The 23217-nt window shown below is 48.9% G+C and overlaps 1 protein-coding gene across 1 annotated transcript; it reads right to left on the bottom strand.

Moving 5' to 3' along the window:
- Positions 1 to 1180: 1180 nt before the first annotated feature.
- Positions 1181 to 7731, bottom strand: LOC142439432 (cytochrome P450 11B1, mitochondrial-like). Its single transcript, XM_075541787.1, has 9 exons — positions 7490 to 7731; positions 7091 to 7246; positions 5074 to 5273; positions 4786 to 4989; positions 4494 to 4678; positions 4099 to 4265; positions 3758 to 3836; positions 3468 to 3662; positions 1181 to 1345 (listed from the first exon to the last, which is right to left on the bottom strand). The coding sequence occupies exons 1-9, from the start codon at positions 7729 to 7731 to the stop codon at positions 1181 to 1183; spliced, it is 1593 nt and encodes a 530-aa protein (XP_075397902.1).
- Between the last annotated feature and the right edge of the window lie 15486 nt (positions 7732 to 23217).

The raw sequence follows: 23217 nt of genomic DNA, 5'->3' as shown, positions 1-23217 counted from the left end.
GGAAATGTGGACTTAATCATGCCACAAAGATAAATATGAATGCACGGTAGATTTTCATGTCTGTCTTCACAAAGCTATCGGATAATTAAGCATCCATATTGGGTGGAACAAAACACAGGTTGTTTGGATTATGCCTGAAGGATTGTCTGTCATGTCTGAGCTTCAGGAAGGGGAGGAAAGCTGGTCGACGAGGCCAATGGCTGCGCCAACAATGTTGTCCCATGTGTTTCTCTACCCAAACTCTCCACTGTGTCCTCCGGTCCCAGCTTCATGCATCGGGCAGATGACCTGTGGAGCCTCCAGCAATGGCCATCTTAAAATTTAAGACTTGGGAAGCAGAACTTCTGTTTATTCAGACTTGATCTGATTCATCCATAAGCAAAACAAATGGGGTAGTTGGGTCTGTACTATGTTCATTTCTACCTTCTAGGGATTATGTGTGGGCATGTGAGCTCCCTGAGCCAGATATGAAGAGGAGGAGGCTCCCAACATATGAAGAGGAATTCAGCATGGAGCTTGGAAGAGGGCTCACCTGTGATAATCTGTGAAATGCAGACAGCACACCCTGCTTACTACAAGCATGGAGGAATGGGAGAACTTACTGATCAACATGAAGGATCGCAGCGTTCACCATGGCTTTCAACTCAAAGTAAAGAAAACCCAACACCTCACAACTAGACCAGTAGGCACCATCGAAGGAAATGAAGAAAAGATTGGCATTGCTACGGATTTCATCTTGCTTGAATCCGCAATCCAAGGTCATGGAAGCAACCCAGGCCATTTCATTTCAACCTGAGGGACAGATGCAGAGCCTGATCCCGGAACATCCTCACAATTGTGTGTGCGCTTCTTGCTGCAGCCCCTGAATAAACCCATCCTGACAGCCTTTCTCTTCCTTGTGACACCACAATATATGAAAAACTAGAAAATCTGACAAAATTGGTGACAAAAAAAAACCCCAAACCACCTCGGCATCAAAGAAAACAGCAGTGCCTGCTAGTCTCGTGGGCAGAGAAAAGTAGGTGATTGAAAGGAGCCCTGCAATCAGATCACAATGGCAGCGGTGTCCTGAGTGCAAAGAGTACATTAGCCTAGAGTTGTAGCCTGGCAGGCTCATCTGTGCAGGCTGGGCTTACAAACACTGCGTTTGCTGTTGTAACCAGCTCCGGGGTTCTTTTTACTAAAAGTAACGAATGGATACTGAAATATAGCGCAGAAATTGTAGAGTCATTTTGCTGGCACCCCCAGTGAGCATGTCATATGGTGCAGCCTGCGCCTCCACTGCAGGATCGCAGTCACAGGTCACAAGCTCGCCACAGAGCAGCACCGCGGATGAAGGGCTTGTCTTGAGAGGCGGAGAAGAAATAGGCATTTATTGAGGCCTGCGCAGCCCTGCTGGCACAGTGGTTACACGTTGGGCTGCTAACTTCAGAGTCAGCCGTTTGAAACCACCAGCCATTCTGAAGGAGAACGGACTTTCCACTCCCGTAAAGAGTGATGGTCTCAGGAACTCACGGGGGTGGTTGTACCCTGGACCCTTGGGTCACGACGGGCTGGAATTGACTTGATGGCCAGGAGCATTTGTGGTGGTGGAGTGCTTGAGGCAGAAAGTTTTGCAAATGTCATTTCTGTTCGGTTGTCACTGGATGAGGTGGCAGGTGGGCAGCCAAATGGGGGTCTCCTTGTGGAATTCCCAGAAGATACTGGGAGTTCAGAGGAGTTGCGAGTGGACTCAAATGGGGCATATCCATGCTTCTGCCTGGCAGAGTGCAGATGCTAGAGCAGAGGTTCTCAACCTGTGGGTCGTGACCCCTTTGGAGGGGGGTTGAAGGACCCTTTCACAGAAGTCACCAGGTTCATAACAGTAGCAAAAATTGTTATGAAGTGGCAATGAAAATAATTTTATGGTTGGGGGTGTCACCTCTGTCTTGGCATTAGGAAGGTTGAGAACCACTGATCTAGAGCCTTGTCTCGTCTCTCTTGTTCCCTAAGTCACCCCAGCTTCGTAGAGAGCAGACCAAGTTCCTGACTACAAGCCCCTTCTAACGTGCATTGTGGTGTGGTGAAAAGAGTGGGGCGGCCTGGCACTCCTGTCCCCCATCCTGGAGTTCTGGGATCAAATGTCTTGGAAGGGACCTGACCCAAATGGCTTTGGGAGGTGGAACTATTGCTGATGCAGCCATACGTGGGACCAAACCCTTACTTCTTGCTTGGGTGAGCTCAGAAAGATCCCCACATGTGATGTGTCAGCTCAGCTTTGCTCCCTGGTTACATTTCTACTTGGGCATGTCACCTTGTCACATGTACCTGGGAACAGACACCCCAAGCACCACCAGCGGTTTGACCTTGGATAGTTTTTCAGTGGCTCTAAGCACCCACCAAGGAGATCGTGTAAGCTGGGAAGATGAAAGGCCAGGGGCAGCTTGACAATGGGTCACTGCCTGGGCTAGCCCGCATAGCAGAGTCCCTTCCTTTGGGAAGCCCTGTTACTCCTTTGGAACAAAGGAATCCCAAAGGTCCTTTGGCCAGCTTGTGCCCAATGCCTCTTGCTTGTCAGTCATCATCATCTAACTCAGACATCCACCTCTGTGCCTTGGGCCTGGATGAAGCCTGTGCTGTCCAACCCCACCTTCTGGGCCTGCTCTAGCCACTGTCGCCTTGGTCAGCCAGCCAGCTGAAGGCACAGACAGACGGGCACATCATACCAGCCCTGCACTGCAGTTGGAAGGCCTCAGTGTGGCTTGTGCAATGGGAAGGGAGAAGCACAAAGACCCTGTGAGGCCAGCTTTGGTGGGAGAGGAGGCTGTGAGGAAGGAGTGAGCCTGCCCAGGGAGACAAGACACAGAGTTGGAGCCTAGAGTGAGTGCCAGTGTGGGGTCCAGTCCCACAGTTGGCGCTGGACACAACACGGGTCACAGCGGGGACCTGCGCCTCTGAGCCATCCCATCCCGTTCTGCCTTAGCCACTGACACGGCCTGTGTCTCTGAGGGTTTCGGGCACATCTGTGTAAGGGGACCAGCCAAACAAGGGTAGCGGCTCATGAGCAGTGCCCTGTCAGCAAAGACGTGATGTCTGCAGTGAGTGGATTGGGAGGGTGGAAGGGGGTGGGGCGGGCAGGGGATGGTGTTGGGTCTATGGCCTTCGGTGGGCGGTGCAGCTAGGTGATGGTCCGGAAGGTGATCGCAGGGTAGGAGGAAGCGTGAAAGGAGAAGCAGAAGATTATCTTTAAATCCTCAGGGGACACGTTTTCCATGCGGAAGGTATTCAGCACCTAGGACAGAGCCAAGAATCCCAAAGCTGCCAAGGAAGCTGCCTGGGTCCTTCCTGGGGCCCCCCTCACCTCCCATCAAGCCCCCTCCCCTCTGCACATTTCTCCCTTGGTGAGGTAGGAGCGAGCCTCAGTATCAAGACCTACACCTGGCCTGCTCGCCCCGCCCCGCCATCCTCCACCTGCGTCCCTCGCTCACGTGGTGCAGGACAAACAGCATCTGCATTTCCGCGAGCCTCCGTCCCAAGCACTGGCGCACCCCAAAGCCAAAGGCCACGTGTTTGTGGTTTTCCCCAGGGCCCCTGGTCATCCAGCGCTGGGGATCGTAGCGCTCGGGACTCGGGAATACGGCGGGGTTCCGGCCCAGGGAGTAGAGGTGCAAGGAGACCGAAGTCTGTGGATGGCACGGGGTGGCGGTCAGCGCTTCCCTGGGCAGCGGGGTGGAGGGGGTGGCTGCGGGGGACCGCTGCCGAGGGGGGCTTCACTCACCCCGGCCGGGATGTGGTAGTTCTGCAGCACTACGTCCGAATGCACGCGTCTTTGCAGAGTCATGGCCACGGGGTGCAACCTGAGACAGGTAAGCCAGGGGCTCTCAGATGCTGTCCCTCCCGATCCCTCTCAGGTTCCCCCACCCCACAAAAAAAGCCCAGCACAGTTGAACCGCCCAGCAACCTGTTGGTGCATGAGGATGTGGGAGATCGATCCCAGAAGGTGAGGAGGGGAACCCCTATACCCCAAGGTGGGTTGAGGAGGGATGGTGAGGACCTGCTGGGACCAGGCTTGCCATCTGTCGATGGCAGACGCTGCTCTCCACGGTCCAGAGCACCCACCTCAGGGTCTCCTTAAGGGTTGCAGACAGCAGGGGCAGCTCCGAGATCACCTTGTGGGGACTCTCTCTGATGACAGGTTCAGCCTCCAGGCTTTCTTGGCGCAGGGCCTCCTGCAGGCTGGGGTTTCGGCTCAACTCAAAAAAGGTCATCAGGAGGCAGTGGGCCGTCTGTATGGGGGGGGGGGGGGTGGAGGGAAGGTGAGACCTAGGTCCAGGCTGGAGTCACTTCAGAGACCCCTCCCAAGTGGAACCTGCTCTCTGAGGAGTACCCATATTTCTTCAGTCTTCCTTTGCTACAGAAAACCAGTCTGGGAAGGGTGTGGGTAACCAGAGTCTTAGGGCACAGTGTGGGGTGGGGCCCAGGCAGGCCATGGTCCAGGGGTTGGGGGAGCATACTTCCTGGTTGTGGGCTGGGTGTTGGCCTACTGTATCTATGTTTCCTGTGAGGAGGTCTATCGAATTGATTTTCAGCTCATCCAAGGTCATGTCAGATGTCTGGAGCAGCTGGGTTATGAGCCCCTTCTCCTGCTGTGGAAAGTCCTGGGCCACCTCTTGGTAGATGCTGTCCATGGCCTTCATGACTGTGGGGGGTAGAGCCAAAGCTTGGATGCAGGGAAAGGACCTTCTTTTCCCTCTTCTGTCCACTGCACCCCAGCCCTGCCAGGTCCTGGGGTGAGGTGGGCCTTACCGTATTGGAAGATTTGATCCCAGGCCTTGAAGTGTTGGGTCCACACACTGGCATGGGTCCAGCGAGACAGGCTGTAGGGCAGGAACTGGAGCTCCAGGGAAGATCTCATCATGGTGTGCACAGCCTCCAGGAAGTCCAAGGAAGCAGAGTTGGGCTCAGAGCCAAAGAGGCCAAGCCGCTTTCCAACCATGGTGAAGTAACTGACTGAGGAGACACAGGCACTGAGTCTCAGGCCAACCCTGCCTCTTCCATGCCTCACCCCATCCCAGGCCCATAGCTGCAGCCCACCTTCCATGACATAGAAGTAGATGCTGCGGCGGATGTCCAGGGTCAGGCACCCACGTGCTTCATTCAGAACCTTGCTCTTCAGGGCCTGGGTGAAATCTCGGGCCACCATGTCCGCCATGGGCATGAACCTCTGGACCCTTCTGGGACTGAACATTTCTTGGTTCAGTTTCATCCGTATGTGGCGCCACTGGGGCCCATTCCTGCAGAGCAGAGGGTGGGAACTTGGAGTAAGGCAGGCCTGGCCCTCAGCTACCATTGAGAGGACTCAGCTAGAAGCCTGAGTTGCAGACACCAGGCTAGATTCCCTGACCTGAGAGGATCTCCGGTCCAGCTGGACCCATTGCCCACTGCGCCCACAGGGTGGCGCTTCTCAGGGATTCTCTGTCAGTCCCTACATACATAGCCTGCCTCCCAGGGAGAATCCACCCTCACAGACCCCAATGGCTTTATTACCAGACGCAGGTTCCAAATTTCTTCCTGGCAAGCTATGAGGCTACTACGAGAAGTAACTAGAAGGAGCACGCCTGACACAGACACACATGCATCCACACATAGATATTCCTCATGAGCACATGAACACATCCAAACTCATACACATGTGTGCTCACACACACCTAGCAAACAGCACATGATACATATAAGACACATAGACATGTGTCCATGCACACACATCCTTCCCATGCAGACACACATGCACACACAAATGGAGATGCATGTGTGCATGCAGCACACGCTCACAGCAACTCACATTCTCACACACATGCATACAGGAACAGACACACCTCATATACCCACCTGCCCCTCAATGCAGGCCAATTCCCACAGGCTTGCTTACATGTGTTACACGCATGTGCAAGCATGCATGCTCATACATCAATCTCCACAGGTACATGTACAAAGGCACAGTGCACATATATCCATGCACAGAACATTCACACACCCATGCATGCACTTGCACACAGATGCATGCATAGACACAGTGGCACATGAACACACACACGTGCACTTACAACACCTGCACACACAGATCTATGGGAAGATTCACGCATTCACATACACACAAATGCACAAAGATACGCACAGACACACTCAGATGTATGCATACATGGGCACACAAAACACAGTCATATACACATACACACATGTTCTTTCACTTAAAGGAGTTGCTTGAAAACATGTACAAACATGCACACCTCTGCACCCACAGAGATGCACTCAGAAATACTCATGTGCACACATAACAAATTCATATTCAGTCACCCACAGACTCAAGGTCACTACCCATACTCACACATACACACACATTCACACGCTTGGAAATATGTTCATGCTTACACACCCATATACATTTTGTGCACACACGCATGCAGATGCACACATAAGCACACGCGTCCACACTTACAAATTCACCTCTCCTTAGAGTTGTGCTCCACTTTCCTCCCAGCCCTATCTTCCCAGCTCTGGACTCCCTCCAAAAGCCCAGAGACAAGGGGCTCACTGTGGGTTGCCTTTCCAGACAGAGTAGGGAGACCTGGGACAATCCAGTGTCCCCATGTACCCCCTCTGCTCTGCCCAACTAGCAGCTGGATTTCAGCTGGATGCACTCCTGGCACCATCTCTACCAGTGATGCCAAGCCTTCTCTGCCTGCACAGAGCACAGATGGGCCAGAGTTGTCTCTTCCTCCTCCTCCTCCTCCTCCCTGCCCCAGAAGCTCTCCAAAATGAATACAGTCTTCTCTAACTCCAGGACACAAGGACCGCAGATGGCAAGCCAGAGCTCAGGTGTGACACCCAGGCATGGTTGGCTGCCAATGCAGTGACCAAGGGCTGTGACCTCGCTGCTCCAGCCCAGTAGGAGAGAGAGGACCCTGCCTACTCAGCAGGGCCATCTTTGTCCTTGGACCTTCCCCAGAGGAAGTGCCCTGGCATATCTCTGTGGTGCGAGTAGCCAGCACCTGGGTCTCACCCATTTGTGTGCCCTCCCTTTACCCCCCACCCCACTGCCATCGTCCCTTACATCAAGAACACGCCGAGTTTGTGCCCATACTGTTGTCGGTAAGCTACCCAGGACTCCACGGATGTCCTGTAGGGGGTGCGACCATCCACCAGTTGCAGTCCCTGGACATCCTGGGGCAGCATCACGTTCACCTGTGGCACACCTCCTATGTCGAACCTGTGGGCCACAGAGGGACTTGGTGGGCCCCCCTCCCACAGTTTGTCAACCCAAGCTCCCCCTTCTCCCAAACGTACAGGTAGGTAGCCAGGAAGTTCTTCCTGCTGTCTAACTGAAATCACTCCAGCTTCAGTGTTCTAAGTCCTGTCCCCTCAGCAGGAGGCAGTAGTCCTTCTCTGCTGCCCGGCATGCTCCCTACCCCTGTTCTGAATGATGCTGGCTATTCTTATGGGCCGTGCCTACCTGAAGATAGACCCCAGCTCCTCGAAGTGCTTGTGTATCTCCAGGTGTATCTGCTCCCGGGGATCCTGTCCCTTCCTCGGCAGAGGGCTACTCACCCACGGGTTCCCAGGGCATTTAGGTATGGCTTCAAAGGGCAGCACTGCATGCTGGGCTGGAGAGGCCCCAGTGCCCAGTGTCTGGACCCAGCGCAGAGCCAGCCGGTGCCCTGTGCGCCACACCCCTGCCTGCATCCTGAGAGCCATCCTCAGGGCCCCTCCCATCCCATCCCAGTCTCAATCTTTTATCTTCCCAGAAGGTCTGGCCGGACTGTCCTTGGAGGCGTCATACCAGACCTTGTTCCTGGACCAGTCCTGAGCAGGAGGGGGGAGAAATGGGTGGGCCTTCATTGCACAAGGAGCCAGTGTGGCCAAGGGCTGCGGAGGGCTTTGAGGGGTCACCCACGCAGCTGATCCAGGGTGGCAGTGTGCAAAGCCTTCCTTCCAGCAAGATGCTCAGCCCTTATCTTATCTGCACATCTGGGTCTTGGCTTACTCATCACTGTTCTCCAAGGACAGCGAGGGGGCAGGAGCCTTTAATATAATTAAACCCTTGACTTCTGTGGACCCCGTCGACCCCAGGGCCTGTACCCAAGATGGGCCCTGCTGAAGGGGTCTGAGGACTGAGGCCCATGAGGGAAATTCAGGGTGTCTGGGACCCCATAATGGAGCTGATGTGGCTGGGCTGATCTGGGTACCTTGACTCCAGCTCAACTGGCTGCAGAGGCCCAGGGACTGGGAGCCAGGGCCAGGCAGGAGCTGGCTGAGGAGAGGGGCAGCTTCTGACTCCAGGTAGCCTGAGCTAAAGTCCCCACCACCGAGTACAAAGCAATAACCACTCTGGGGGTTCGGTTAAGAAGAGGGGCCAGGCTCCATGCTCTCCACGACGTCTCTCTGCCATGGACATGGCCCCTTGCCAACTCCTGGCAGGTACATGGGACATGGGGTCCCCATGTGGTATTACCCAGAGGTAGTATTACCTGCAAGTTCTCCCTTCCGGATAAAGAAATCTGGGCACAGAAGTTGCCTCCCTTTTTTTCTTTTGCAGGTCTCTGCATGGATCAGGGACCACAGAGCCTGCTCATCAGAACCCCTAATTGTGGGGCGAGCCCTCCTGCAGGCTCCAACAACTTCCAAGAAATGCCACCACTTGTTCTTGTTTGCTTCCCTGCTCCCTCTCTCTTTCGCTCCCTCCCTTTCTTCCTCTCTCACTTCAGCCCATGCCCACCCTATCCCAGTCCCAACTCCTCCCTCCCTCCTTCTTTCCTCCCTTCCTTGCTTAACTCAGATTCCTTTGTTCACTCACAAGCGATCATCGACTTACAGTGCTTTGCACACCATGTTGTCTTTATTCAAATGGAATATTTGTGGCCACCTTGTGTGTTAGTCTGGGTGGACGAGGGAAACGAGTTCATAGATACTCATATGTTTATAAGACAGGGTTTTACATACAAGAGCAATTGTACAGATCAAGCCCATAAGTCCAATATCAGCCCATATGTCCACTACCAGTCTATCAATTCCTCCTCAGACTCAAACAATGCATGCAATGATACTGAATGTAGGAAGATCACAGGCCGGTAGGTGTAAAGTCTTGTGGATCCAGTGGCAGTGGGAACATCTCAGAGCTGACGTGGGTGTCCACGTGGCTTTTGCTGTTCCAGGGCTCTGGGTCCATCAGTGTCGCTCCATGTGGCTTGGCAACAGGAATGTCAAGCAGAGAAAGTGTGTGTCCTGTCTCCAGGAAGGAAGACAGGAGTTCCCAGAATCCTCAGAAGAAGGATATGCCCACACAATAGCTGGTGCTCGCTTTGTGTTTCAGAGTCACACTTGCGTCATTCTCACAGTATAGCACACATTTCTACAGCACTGTTTCACACTTCCTAGATGACGCACACATGCCACCAATTGGATTATCATGCATAGCAAGGCTGCACAGAGTTTCCCAGACTACATTTGTAAGGGAAAAGACAGAATGGCTGGTGGCTATGAACTGCCAAGCTTATGGATAGCAATCCAATGCTTATCATGCAAGGCCAACATGGCTACTTCAGTCAATGGCATTGATGTTGTGTCAGGTAACACGGAGTTGGTCCTGACACATGCGCAACAGAGTGAAACACTTCCCTGTCCAGTATCATCTTCACAAATGTTACGCTGACTGTGTGGCATCCACCAATCTTGCTAAGGTCTTCCTCTTTTGCATGAGCCTCTACTTTACTAAGGATTAGGATATTTCCCCAGGGTCTTTCCTGATAACGTACCCAAACTCCGTGAGACCAATATGTTACTGCCTCCCTTCTATGGAGCACACCGGCTGCACTTCTTCCAAGATAGACTTGTTTGTTTTCCTGGCAGGGCACAGTCCTTTCAGAGTTCTCTGACAACATCCTGAGTCAAATGAATGAAGGCGTCCATCTTTCTTATTTGTTGGCCTACTTTTACATGCCTCTCAGATTATTGGAAATACCATGACTTGAGCCAGACACACCTTAGTTCTTGAAGTGACATCATGACTCTTAAAACTTTAAACAGGTCTTGTGCCACGGATTTACTCAAGTCAATGCTTTGTGTGATTTCTTGACGGCTGCTTTCATAGCCAGTGACTAAGGTTCCAAGCAAGATGAAGTCATTGAAAATCTCAATCTTCCTTTCTTTATCATGATTGTGTCCATTGGTTCAGTTGTGAGGATTTTTGTTTTCTTTACATTAAATTGAAATCTATACTGAAGGCTATGGTCTTTTATTTCATCAGCAAGTATTTCAAGTTCACCTTGCTTTCAGTAAGCCAGCTTGTGATGTTAATAAGTCTTCCTTAAATCCAGATACTTTGTTCTTTTCCATGTACTCCATCTCCCCAGATTATTTGCTCAACATACAGATTGAACACATGGGATGAAGGGATATCACCATGACACCACGTTGTATTTATGTCCTTTTCTGTTGGGATGACTTCCTCTTTGTCTATGTACAGTTTTTACAGGAGCTCAATTAAGGGCTCTGGAATGCCTATTCTTCTCAATGTTATCCATGGTTTGTTATGATCTGCACAGCAAATGTCTTTATATAGTTAATAAAACAAAAGTAGACATCATTCTAGCATTCTCTACTTTCAGGTAAGATCCATCTGATGTCACCAGATGCCGCCTGGGCCATGTCTTTTCCTTGTTCTGGCTTGAATTTCTTGAAGTGCCCTGCTGTTGTAGTGCTGTGTCCAATTTTGAGTTATCTTCAGCAAAATTTAACCTCTGTGTGATAATGATACACTTCAATTATTTTACAATCACACATACTGTGGCTTCCCATTTTTTAAGTGAGCATCAATATTGACCTCTTTTCTGATTATTTGGCCATGGAGCTGTTTTCCAAATTTCTTGACATAGACTACCGGGTGCTTACACCACTGTGTTGAAATATTTCCATTGGTTTTCTGTTCATTCCTGGATCATTATTTTTTTCTAATGCTTTCAGTGCAAATTGTACTTCTTCCTTCAATATTATCAGTTCTTGACCCTATCCTACCTCTTCAAATGATCAAATATACACTGAATCTTTTGGGTACAGTGACTCTGTACTCCTCCTGCCTTCTTGAAACATTTCTTTCATTGTTCAATATTTTGTCCATAGAATCCTTCAATATTGCAACTTGAAGCTTCATTGATTTTTTTCACCTCATTCAGCTTAATTTATGCTGAATATGTTCCTATTTTTTGAGTTCTCCAGCTCCAAGCAGTTTGACATTTCATGAAAATACTTTCCTTTACCTTCTCAATATGGGCTTGAAATGTTCTGTTTAGCTTTGCTTCGTCATTTGTTTGCTTCATTGTTTCTTCCATGTGTCGTTAACTTCGATGTTCAAGAGGGACAATTAAAAAGAGGAAGACCCTCGATCAGATGCAGTAACACAGTGGCTCTAACCACGAACTCAAACATAGTAACATTGTAGGGTGGCCCAGGACCAAGACGTGTTTCATTCTGCTGTACCTGGGTATGCTGCTCTGCTCATTCTGCTGCTATGAATCGAAACCAGCTCAATGGCACCTGATAGCAACAGCAAATGTTCGAGAGCACGTTTCAGACTCTCTTCTGACACCCTCTGTAGTATCTTCTGTCTTTTAAATGCTCTTCTGGTTTCTTCTTAGAAGAAGTTATTGATGCCATCCCATAAATTGTCAGGTTTTCAGTCAATTGGTGAAATTTGTTCTTAACATTCAGGTGGGGTACTCAAAGTCATAGTTATTCTGTCCTGAACTTATTTCAATTTTCTTTGTCTTCAACCTGAACTTGCATGTGAGCAACTGATGGTCTGTTCCACAGCCAATCCTGGCTTTTCTCTTGCTCATAGTAAGCTTCTCCTTTGTCTCTTCCCACAGATATAATCAATTGGATTCTTGTGTGTGCCATCTGCTGAGGTCCACATGTATAGCTTACCTTTTATGTTGCTGAAAAATGGGCTTTTGAAATTAAAAAAAGGCATTATGAAATTGTCTCGTGCTATCTCAAGTTTTGTTTGTATAACAAAGACCAAGATTCTCAACAACTATTTCTTCCTCTTTGTTTTAAACCTTCACATTCCAATCACCAATAACAATCAATACATCTTGATTTCATGTTTGATCAGTTTCAGATTAAAAAACCTGGTCAAATTCTTCAGTTTCTTTATCACTGGCTTAATAGTTGGTTTGGAAGTTTGAGTAATAGTTGTATTAGCTTGTCTTCTTTGTAGTCACATTTAGACGTATCCTATCCCTAAGAGCAATGCACTTCAGAATCAATCTTGAGCTGTGCTTTTGGTTGAAGAAGGCAACATCATTCCTCTTGAATGTGCTATATCCAGTGTAGTAAACCACGTGACTGCTTAATTCAAAATGGCCTGGACCAGTCCATTCCAGCTCACCAAATCCTTGGATACTATTCTTCATGTATTCCATTTCATTTCGGTGACTTCCAATTTTCCTAGATTCATATATTCCAAACTCCAATTATTAATGGATGTTTGCAGCTGTTTCTTCTCATTGTAATTCCTGCCCCACCAATGAATGAAATTTCTGATTGTTTTTCTCCCTCTATCATTATGGTTGACTCTAATTTGATAAGGCAACTCTTCCTCAATTGTATTCTGAGTGCCTTTCAATCGGAGGAAGTCATCTGAAGGCACTATATCTGACAGTGCTCCACTGCTCACTATAAGGATTTGGGTGGCTAGTCCCTTAATGTGAACAAGCCTGTCCTTCTTTGTAGTCTGCTATTGGTCTGAAAGCTCTCCTAAAACTTGTTCACAAAGGTTGCCCTGCCCGTAGTTGAAATACTGGTGCCATCATGTCCAGCCACCACCATCCAACAAACTGATAGATGAGTTGGTGATCGTGCATTGTAAATATAATGGTATAATCATTACTTTTATTCACCGGGAAACCAAAACATGCATCAGGCTGGCTATACCGTAATATTCACTTAATTGTGAATATTGCATTGGAAGGAAACCCACCACATTTCTGAAACCTGCCTTACTGTCTATAGTTGGTCTCACTTCAAGGATAGAGCCTGTCAACCCCCAAATCTCTACTTCCTTACCCTTTACAGAAAAGATCTTCCACCTTGGTCTAGCAAACCAAGTGGAGTGTGTTGGCTGCAGGATGGAGGGTGAGCAGAGGGTCCAGTGGCTCTAGCACCTATCAGAAAAACATCATGGAGAGTCTTGGGCATTTTGTTCTACATGAAAGAAGTTCCAGTTCTGAGGAGTTCGAATCCCAGGTTTCCATCTCCTACACCAACACTAACCTGCATAGGTTTTTTTGTTGTTTGTTTGGTATTAAATTTGAACTAGACAGTATTTGCCCTCATGAAATGATAATGAAATCTATGGGCTCAATAGCAAAGTGTTATGAAGAAACTAGATGGTGCCTAGCTGTCAGAAAGAATAATATCTGGGGTCTTTAAACAAACAGCCATCTAAGCCAGGTGTCAGCAAAGTCAACAGCAAAAAAGCACACCAGCCTGTGTGATCCAAGGATTATAAGCAATACAATCTAAGACCAGAGTGGGGAACTGCATTAGAGCTTAAATTTTGAGCACCCAATCTACAGAAAGCTAATGGATGACAGTAAAGTCCCAAAATACATTTACAGACTCTCCACAGAGATTAAGAACCCATCAAATTATATCTCAGACAATTGACAAAGGGTTTGAATGATCTTTTCTTCGGTGTAAGTGCATTAGAAAGTGGATTTCTACAGATATAGTTATGTTAAAAATATCATATATTATCCTTTGTTTGCCCCTTTTAGTTTATTCCAATTTCTATTATCTTTTGTTTTCACTTGGATTAAGGGTTTTCTGTGTCTCTGCCTCCCTCCAAAAGCCATTTTATTGGGAGCTAATCAGGTCCTATCATTCCATAGTTCAATCACACCAGACAGGATAGTGCAATAGCTACGACAATCAGTTTCACATCAGTGTCTTCCTCCTTGAACTCCTTGACATCAGCTTCTCTTCACTGCTGCCCCTCCCCTAATACCTCCTAAGAATCCTGATTCTACCTGCTGTCTCTCTAAGTTCATCAATCCTGGGTGTCAAATACCCAAAACAGGAAAACATATAACAAAAAGGGTTACTCCCAAATAACAAAATCATTGTTTAGGGTTTTTTTGGGGGGGTGGGGGGTATAATTTTATTTATATAAAATCCAGGGTAGGTAGATCTACAGATACAGTAACTAGCTATTAGTTCCTTAGCATTATGGCAAGGGAGGTTGGGGCAATGAGGGTGGGGCTAATAGTAATGAGTACAAGGATGAATAAAATTGATTGTGGTAATGATTGTACAGCTCTTTCTATTATCTTTAAACCATTGAATTATTTAATGCTTGAGTTATATGTCCATGAGACTTAAAAAGCAAAACCAATAAGATATTAAAACAAGAACTGCAATTTTAACGTCTACTGCCATTGAGTCAAGGCTGACTCCTGGCAAGTCTATGCGACAGGATAGAACTGCCCTTGTGGTTTTCTGAGACTAACTTTTTTTTTTATAACAGGAATAGGAAACCTCCTCCTTCTCGTAAGGAGCGGTCGTAGGTTTCAAACTGCTGACCTGTGGTTAGCAGCCCATTGCGTCACCACTGTGTCAATGGGGCTAAAGGTAATGAGACAAATTAGCAAAAGTAACCTGAAAAACTAAAGAAACACAAAAGTGCTGGACTAACGGTGATGTGCACACATGCTGGTTGTCCCACTTATAATTATCACCGCGCGGCCTCAGCAGCCACGATGAGTCAGACTTGCTCAGATGCTTGTGCAAGTCCACCCTGACAAGAAACGGATGATCTATATGTGACCCTGTCACAGCAGAGATGGAGCTGCCCTTGGCCTACGGATGCAGGCTTGAGTTCCTGTTTGCCCTTGGGCGGTGGTGCAACAATGCCGGTCTCCTGCCCCCACACTCATCGGCAGCACCACACCACCCGCAGGCCTGCTACTGCAGACTGGCATCCCACTGCCCCACAATCCCACTCTTGAAGGTCAAAGGCATGGCCCGGGGGACTCTAACTTGGACATGGAGCTGCCAACATTAAGCCCCTGGAATGTACAATGAAACCATGACTTTCTTCCACAGAACCTGGCCTTGAACTCAAGAGCCAGGCCCAGCGCTGCCACTGTGCTCATGTTCTGGTGGAACTGATGAGGGGAGAGATGGTTTCTCAAGGCCCCTCGCCTTGTTCTACCTCTTCAAACCTCTCCCAATCGCCTGTGGCTGGCTTCTCTCAGAGGAAGGGCTTTTTATGGGCATCAAAGGGTCTGGTAGAAGGAGGGCTCCTCTACCTTGGCACCTCCGGGGATGCCCAGGTGAGACAGAGGAGGAAAATGGCTGGCAGAGGGGCTCACGGGTTCATGGAGGAGCCCCCAGTTCCCCTGGCCTCCTTCCTTTGGGTCCATGGAACCATGGAGCAAGCCCTGATCAATATGGTGGGCTCTGGACAAGAAGTGGGCCTTCACCTGAGCAGTTTCCAGCCCTCTGCCCTGTTCTGGGTGCCTGTAACCCATAGTTCTTGGCCTGGCAAGCTGAACCTTGAGAATAAAGGTTATTCGGAAACCCCAAGCCCATGGCCAAATGCCTCCTTCAACCCTTCTTTCTCCAGGGTCCGGAACTAGTCTCTTCCAAGGGGATCAGGGATCAGGGCCCTCCAGCACCCTCTGTGAGCCATCTGGACTTGCCTCTGGACCCCAGCCCATGAAGTTCTAAGTTGGCAGAACCACTTCAGAAAACAGGCAGTCCTTCATCTAGTACCAGTTGGCAGGAATAAACCTTGTTGCTGTTCTATAGGGGTCCTGGTGGTGTAGAGGTTATCCACTGGGCTACAAACTGCATGGTAAGCAGTTGGAAACCACCAGCGGAAACTCGGGTAAAAGATGGGCTTTCTACTCCAGTAAACAATTACAGTCTCAGAAAGCCGCAGTGGCTAATTTCTCAGCAGTGGACAGCCTCTTATTTCCTCCTAGTTTGCTATAATGTGTACGCTCCGCCGAAACCTGTTCACCTGAGGTGGCTCTGCTCTCATTTCAAACACCCGTGTCATAGCGTCCAGCATGAGAGCGACACAGGCATGGGTGCTTCTTCCAGGAGACTGCCCCTCTTTATGTGAGTAGAACCCCCCATCTTTCTCTCCCAGCGCTGCTGGTGGTATGGAACCATTGACCTTTCCGTTAGCAGCCCAACACATAACAATTATGTCCAATCTTCCTAGTTGAGAGAAGGTTTATAGATTAATAACATGACAAGAGGTACCCCATTCATTGACTCTGGGGGTTGTGATCTCCAGTCTTACAGTTCAATGTTGTAGGCTCCCTGCCCTCTTGGACGTGTCATTTTTGCCTTTGATATGGGAGCTGTAACAAGTCGTGTCTTCTAAATGGGTCAGAAGATGTGGGTGGGGGCAGCCCATGAATGGTGTGGAAAATGTAAATCCATCACTAGCTGCAGACCTCATGTTTGCGGTGGGACATCTGGATGGAGTGAGGTGTCCATAATGTTTATGGACGAGCCTTTGGCTAAGGCACCAGCGGCACCTGAACTTGAAGCTTGGTCATGTTTAACGTGTTCCCTACTTGAACACTTGGTATCTCCAAGACTTGAAAGAGCTAAAGTAATGTGCCATTTCTGTCACCATTCAAAGGACTGTCAAAAATCACCATCTTGGATTTAAACCGTAGTTCAGATATGGATGCAAACAGGTATGACATTTAACACAGCCAAGGGAGAGAAGTGATCGTATGTGGTGCTGGTCAGATTGTGTCCTGCCAGCCAGCTGGACAGAGTGTGGTAATGGAAGCCTGGGCAGCACCGAAGGTAGAGGGGCCAAGGTGGGTGCAGGAAGCATTGCAGAGTGGGCTGTGTCAGCTTTGCCCTAATTGTCCCTTTGAAGTCACGATTGTGAGAAGCAGGGGACATCCATCTTTAAAGTGCAGGGAGTCCTGAGGGCTGCTTTGTATTAGTGGAGGAATGTGCAATTATTTGAAACCTGACCCCTGGGGGTCCCTAAAAAGTTGGGCTAAGGAGGGGCAGGGAATGACCTTGTAAATTTAGACAGCTGCTCAACCACTGCTCGGAGCAAATTATTACAGCGCTGGTGATTTTCCTGAGCAGAGGAAAGCAAAAGGGCACCTATTTAAGCCTCGCAGGTCAGCTTTCACCTTAAAGACGAGTGTGAGAACAGGGGCCCTGGGAGAGCTGGGGCCAGCTGGAGGGCGATGCTGAAGGCCGAGGAGCTGAGTGCAAAGTTTCAGAGATGCCAGGCAGGGCTTCTGGGCAGGGGAAGAGAAACTTGCAAACAGATAAACCTGACCAAGGACACCTCCGTACATGCCTGTATCTTGACTCTTGGGAGACAGACTCTTGCATTAAGAAAACAGGATGCTCGGGACAGTTCGTGGAGGGGGGATCCTGCCCCACAGGATGAATTGCCCTCATTGGAAATGACTCTCCTTGTGCCACCTCGAGGTACCTCTCAAATAACTCAGCACCCCTGGAGTGTCTAAAGTGTGTCTCTATTAGCACAAGACTCAGAAAGTCCTGGGAGAGGTGGAGTGTGCATATTCAGAAAGAGCAGCCTGAAAGGCATTCTGTGCAAAGTGTTTCCCTCGGTTGAAGGGTTCATGAGTAAGAAACAAATGGGCTTTCATGGAGATAAGCAACCATTTAACCATTTTTAAATGGAAAGAGGCAGAGTCCCAGGTGAGCAAAGAAAAAGGGACTGAAAGGCACATAGAGAAATATCAGGCCACCCCTGCATCCATTCACCCCCCAAAAGCTGTGGAAGCAGCAGTCCTAGCCCAATTGTTTGTGTCCCGGAGAAGTCATGGAAGAACCCAAGGGCTCCCCAGTGATTCCTCTCTGTGTTAAGCCAGGTTGTCTACTGAAACAAGTCCAGTGGCACTCCTCTATGTATGAGAAGTAATTCTATAACAAGAAGGCATTCCAGCCCAGTCCAACTCGTCCATAAATATGATATCAGTTCGCAAGTCCCTCTTCAGTCTCACATGTCGGTGATGCAGAATGGTGAACTGGAGAGCAGAAAGATCACAGGCCAGTGGGTGCCGAGTAGCATGGATTCAAAGTCAGTGGACATAAAGCAGGGTGCCGACAGCTCTCAGGATAAGTTGGCACACCTGGGGTCGCCTCTGGAGGCAGGCACAGAGTCCCAGCGAAGTCCCAGGGAGGAGGAAGGCAAAGGGACAGAGAGAGAACATTTCTCAGAGTCTCTCAGTGTCATACAAAAGGCGGCACCCCCAAGGAGGTGTCATCAAGCTACCACGTGATTGACAGGTTTGGCTCTACCCATAGCCAAGAGTATCTAGTTGACATAAAATCATCCAACTACCGTACTCTCCCAGTTACAGTGGGTGCTGTTTGAAATCTCAGGAAATTGTACATAGAATGAGTTGTATGTTGAGTCTACCATCCAGCCTACTGCGGTGATTGAGTTGTTGATTGTGAAGTTAGAAACTACTACTGGCATTTCAAGTGCTAGCAAGATCACCCATAGTTGGTAGATTTCAGTGGAGCTTAAGATCAAAACAGAGTAGGAAGAAAAGCGTGAGGATCTTCTCCCAATATTAACCAAACTAACCTCCCTGCCATTGAGTCCACCTGGACTCATAGCAACACTGCAGGCCTGGGTAAACTGCTCCTGGGAGTTTCTAAGACTGAGCTCTTTACGGGAGCAGGAAGTTGGGTCTTCCTCTCATGGAGAGGCTGGTGATTTCAAATTGCAGACCTTGAGGGAAGCAGCCCAATGTGTAGTCACTTCCTATATCAGCCGATGAAAGCCTGTCGATTGCAAAAGAACATTGTCTGCTAGATGCTGGAAGATGAGCTCCCATATCCCAACCATCATGAAGCCAGTGCTGTATCGGGCAACCTTGTTCTGCTGACACAAAGTCATCAGAAATCAAAGCTGACAGGAGAGCAGCTAGCAACAATAGCCTAGACTGCATGCAATGTCTGAGGTGGAGCATCTCCCCTTGCTTTCCTTCTCCTCAAAAAGGACATGCAATGCCAAGGAGTGAAATGAAGCTCATTTAAAGTGCTGGCCTTGAGCCACTCTCATTTTGAAGATAAAGATAAATCTATCAGTAGATCAGGACATGTAGCAGTCTTGGCTGGAAGAAGAACTTGGTGGGTGGTTGGTAATGACAAAATGTGGGGGAGTCAAATTCTATTTGTTAAAGCCTCCCACTTGCACTGTTTCTGACAGAGGATGGTCTGATAAACATACAGGGGCAAGAGCCTGATGATGGCGTCTCAACGAGTTGGCCTCTGGAACGTAAATATCGAAAAGGAGCTCCCGTGCAGGGGAGGCTGAGTAAGCTACCACTGAGATAGGGTTCTTGAAATCCCAAGAGTGTAACAGCCTCATATCCTCTACTCCACAAGCAAAACTTGTGGGGAGTCCCCTCCTCCACCGCCCTCCCCTAACCAGGAGTCCTTCAAATGGAAAATCCCAAAGATGATTTCACCCAGGCCTTGACTCAAACCAGATCCGTGTCTCAATGGTACAGGCCAAAGGGTTTCAAAGGCTATTTTTAAAGGTCTGCAGACTGGCAGCCTTCCCTTTAGCAGCTTGTTAGCTGATGTCAGTCTCAGACCATGCCAATGTCAAGATCTCCTTTGTCACATCAGCCCTCCACCTTCTCCCTGAACCCAGAGTCCCTGGGCTTGGCTCTTGGTTGAAGGAGCATTCTGCATGCTTGAAGGTGTTTACACACAGTATAGGTTCTACTGGGATAACGTAGTGTGTCAGTCTGGGTTGACTAGAGAAAGAAATCCATAAACGCGCATATATGTAAAAGAGAGAGTTTTATATAAAGGTCAATTGTACATTAAGAAAGCATCCCAACCCAGCCAGTCCAAGCCCATACAGCTGATATTAGCCCATATGTCCGATATCAATCTATAAAGTTCTATTCACAATCACAAAACACATGCAATGACACTGAGTGCAGGATGATAACAGGCCAGTGGGTAGAAAGTCTTTGGATCCAATGGTGGTGTAAGCATCTCAATGCTGGCAGGGGTCTCCACGTGGCTTCTCCAGCTCCAGAGTTCCCTGCATCAGGGTTGGTCCATGTGGCTTCTCCTCAGGGATGTCTTTCAGGGAGTCAGTCGAGAGACTCTGTCTCCTGCCTCCAAGGAGGAAACCCAGTGATTCTCAACATCCTCAGGGGAAGAGCCACGCCCACACAGAGGCCCCATTGACTATATCCCAATTGACAGACCAGACTCCATCCCTACACTCTAAATTCTTAACTTGACACCAGATTATGTAACTACCACGCGTAGTAGTTTCCTTCCTGCATGTGGCTGTCATTAGCAGCATATTCTGCCAGCGTCCTGCCCCTACTTACATGTTGGTGTCTCCCCAGCTCATAGTGACTCTGTGTGACCAAGCAGAACTCTGCTTCATTGGATTTTCTTGGCTGTCCATCATCTCAAGGTGAAGATGGATGGGTCCAAACCACCAGCCTTTTGATCATCAGCCATTTCACACCACTAACATAACCCCATGTAAATATGCTTATTTCCTGGACATGTCGGCATGGGGAGGCAGGGAAGGCGACACTGAGTGGCCTGCATTCTTCATCTCCAGCTCCTGCCCAGCACCTGCGTCGGGCCTCTCACATGCTTCTCCAATGTGCACATCATGGCTCCCACTATGGAGAGAACTCCAAGTGGAGCTAAGTGTTTGCCCTGGAAGAATGTGCTCTGAAGTGGCAGCGGTGAAGACTTGACATCAGACATAAGTTCTTATCTATGGGGGCCGTGGAAGGGAAGCAGATTCTCCAGAAGGTCACCCACCCTTGTTACTGTGCACACTCAGCAAAGCCAGCCTTGCTCTAGAAGCTACATGGTGCCCTGTGCCAGACTCGGGAGCCAGCTCATGGGCTGTCCTGGGGATGTGGCAGGCACTTCATTTTCCTGGCAAGGGAGTATAGACAGTTTTAGGGCACAGGAAGAGAAGGTGTTGGAATTCTGCTTCTTGTGAAGGCACAATACTATCTTCTTTATTTCTCAAGTCAAAACACCATGACCACTGCCACTGAGTCCATTCTGACAGCATAGAACTGGCCCTGTGGGTTTCCCAAGCTATACATTTTTCCTGGAGTGGAAGGATGTACCTTTCTCCTGAGGGGTGACTGGTGGTTTTGAACTGCTGACCTTGAAGTTAGCAGTCCAATGCCTAACCCACTAAGCCACTACCACCAGGGCTTTTTATTCCTCTTCCTAGAAGAATTAAAGTTATGGAGAACGCGCATGCCTTTCTGTGCACGCCCTAGCAGAGGAGTTCTGTGTGGTACAGATGGTGAAGTGAAGGGTGAGGAGTCTGAGGCAACGAAAGCAGTGAGTTGCAAGAAAGACTTGACTACAATTTCTGGGAAATCAGCTATGAAAGACCCTCTGGAGAACAGTTCCCCTCTGGGACACATGGAATTAACATGAGAGTAAACCAGCTCGACGGCACCTGATTGGGTTTGCCTCAGAGGGATCCTAGCCAAATGATTTGGGGCAGTGGAGCGGTTCTTTATTGGGCTGATAACTACAAGGTCAGTGGTTTGAAACCACCAATGACTCCCTGGGAGAGAGATGAGGCTTTCTACTCCCATCAAGAGGCTTTCGACTCCCTCAGAGACACACAGGGGCACGTCTGCCCTAACCTATCAGGTCACTATGAGTTGGAGTTCACTCAATGGCGCGAGTTAGAGCCATTTTAAATTCTCTCCAAGCACCTCACTGGTGTCAACCTGTTACTTCCAGTTGAGGCTCTACCAACAGAGGAACATGCATGTGGCTCAAGTGGTAGCCCGAGATGCTGTGGTTATGCTAAGTCTCAGTACTCGTCACTCAAGGACTCAGGCTTGGATCTAGGAAGAAAGCCAAGGTTTTCTCTGCTGTTCTCAACTTGGTTGACCGAAATGTGGTTACCGGAGAGCGCAAAGAAACAGCTGGACAGAGAGAAGCGGTTCGTGTCATGGATATACAGGACTGCCTTCCTAAGACAGAGCAGCTTCCCTCGATTGAGTTGTGATTCATTGAAGCCTTGTAATACTCTGTGAGCCTGACTCTGTCCTTTATGGATCTGGGGGACAGATGGGCACAAACCCCTGAGGGCACAGCCTGGTGGAGCTCTCAGTATCCCCGTCCTTGAGAAAGCAGGGTTTTCATTTCCTAGAGACCGCTGTAACACATGCCAGGAGTAGCTCACTGTATTACTGTATGGAATGGAAATGTGTTGTCTTGCTGTCTTGAAGGCTGGAAGTGAATTCACCACACCAGCTCTAGTGTGAGTAGGGAGGGGTGGGGAGTGTTCATATCAGCTCCTCATTTTTTATTTTTCCTCCTGCCCCTACTGTCCCTCCTCAACTCTCCCTTGATGATTTTCTTTTCATGTCATACAACGACTGTTGTTTCCCTTTGCACACTTTTCTGTTGTCTGTCCCCCTGGGAGAGGGCCATGTGTCAATCATTATGATTGTCCCCTCCCACCCCCACCTTCCCTAACCCTCCTAGTTTCGCTACTCCCATTATTGGTCCTTAGAGGTTTATCTCTCCTGGATTCCCTGTGTTTCCAGCTCTTATCTGTACTAGTATACATGTTCTGGTTTAGCCAGATTTGTAAGGTAGAATCGGGGTTATGATAGTGAGGGGGGTGAGGAAGCATTACAGAACTAGTGGAAAATTGTGTGCTTTGTCAGTGCTATACCACACCCTGACTGACTTGTCTCTTCCTTGTGACCCTTCTGACAGAGGATGTCCAATTGACTACTAAGGGGCTTTGGATCTCCACTCTGATCTTGCCCTCATTCAAATCTATATGATTTTGTTTTGGGTCATTGATGCCTGATGCTTGATCCCATCAATATCTCATGATCACACAGGCTGGTGTGCTTCTTTCATGTGGGCTTTGTTGTTTCTCCGATAGATGGCTGCTTATTTATCTTCAAGCCTTTAAGACCCCAGATGCTATATCTTTTGATAGCCTGGCACTGTCAGCTTTCTTCAGGACATTGGCTTATGCACCCATGTTGTCTTCAGCTATCATGTCAGGGAAAGTGAGCATCACAGAATGCTGAGTTAGTAGAACAAAGTGTTTTTGTGTTGAGGGAATACTTGAGTGGAGGCCCAATGTCCATCTGCTGC

Source organism: Tenrec ecaudatus, chromosome 2 (assembly GCF_050624435.1).
Source record: "Tenrec ecaudatus isolate mTenEca1 chromosome 2, mTenEca1.hap1, whole genome shotgun sequence".
NCBI classification, from domain to species: domain Eukaryota; kingdom Metazoa; phylum Chordata; class Mammalia; order Afrosoricida; family Tenrecidae; genus Tenrec; species Tenrec ecaudatus.
Note: the sequence above shows the minus strand (reverse complement) of the source record. Positions and strands in the feature narration are given on the sequence as shown.

Excerpts from the sequence above, each read along its gene's own strand:
- LOC142439432 (XM_075541787.1), bottom strand. The coding sequence starts at position 7,731 with ATGGCTCTCAGGATGCAGGCAGGGGTGTGGCGCACAGGGCACCGGCTG. Across the intron at positions 7,247-7,489 it reads GAGCTGGGGTCTATCTTCAG|GTTCGACATAGGAGGTGTGC; the intron begins GTAGGCACGGCC and ends TGTGGCCCACAG. Across the intron at positions 1,346-3,467 it reads TGCTGTTTGTCCTGCACCAC|ACAAGCCCTTCATCCGCGGT; the intron begins GTGAGCGAGGGA and ends CCGCCTCTCAAG.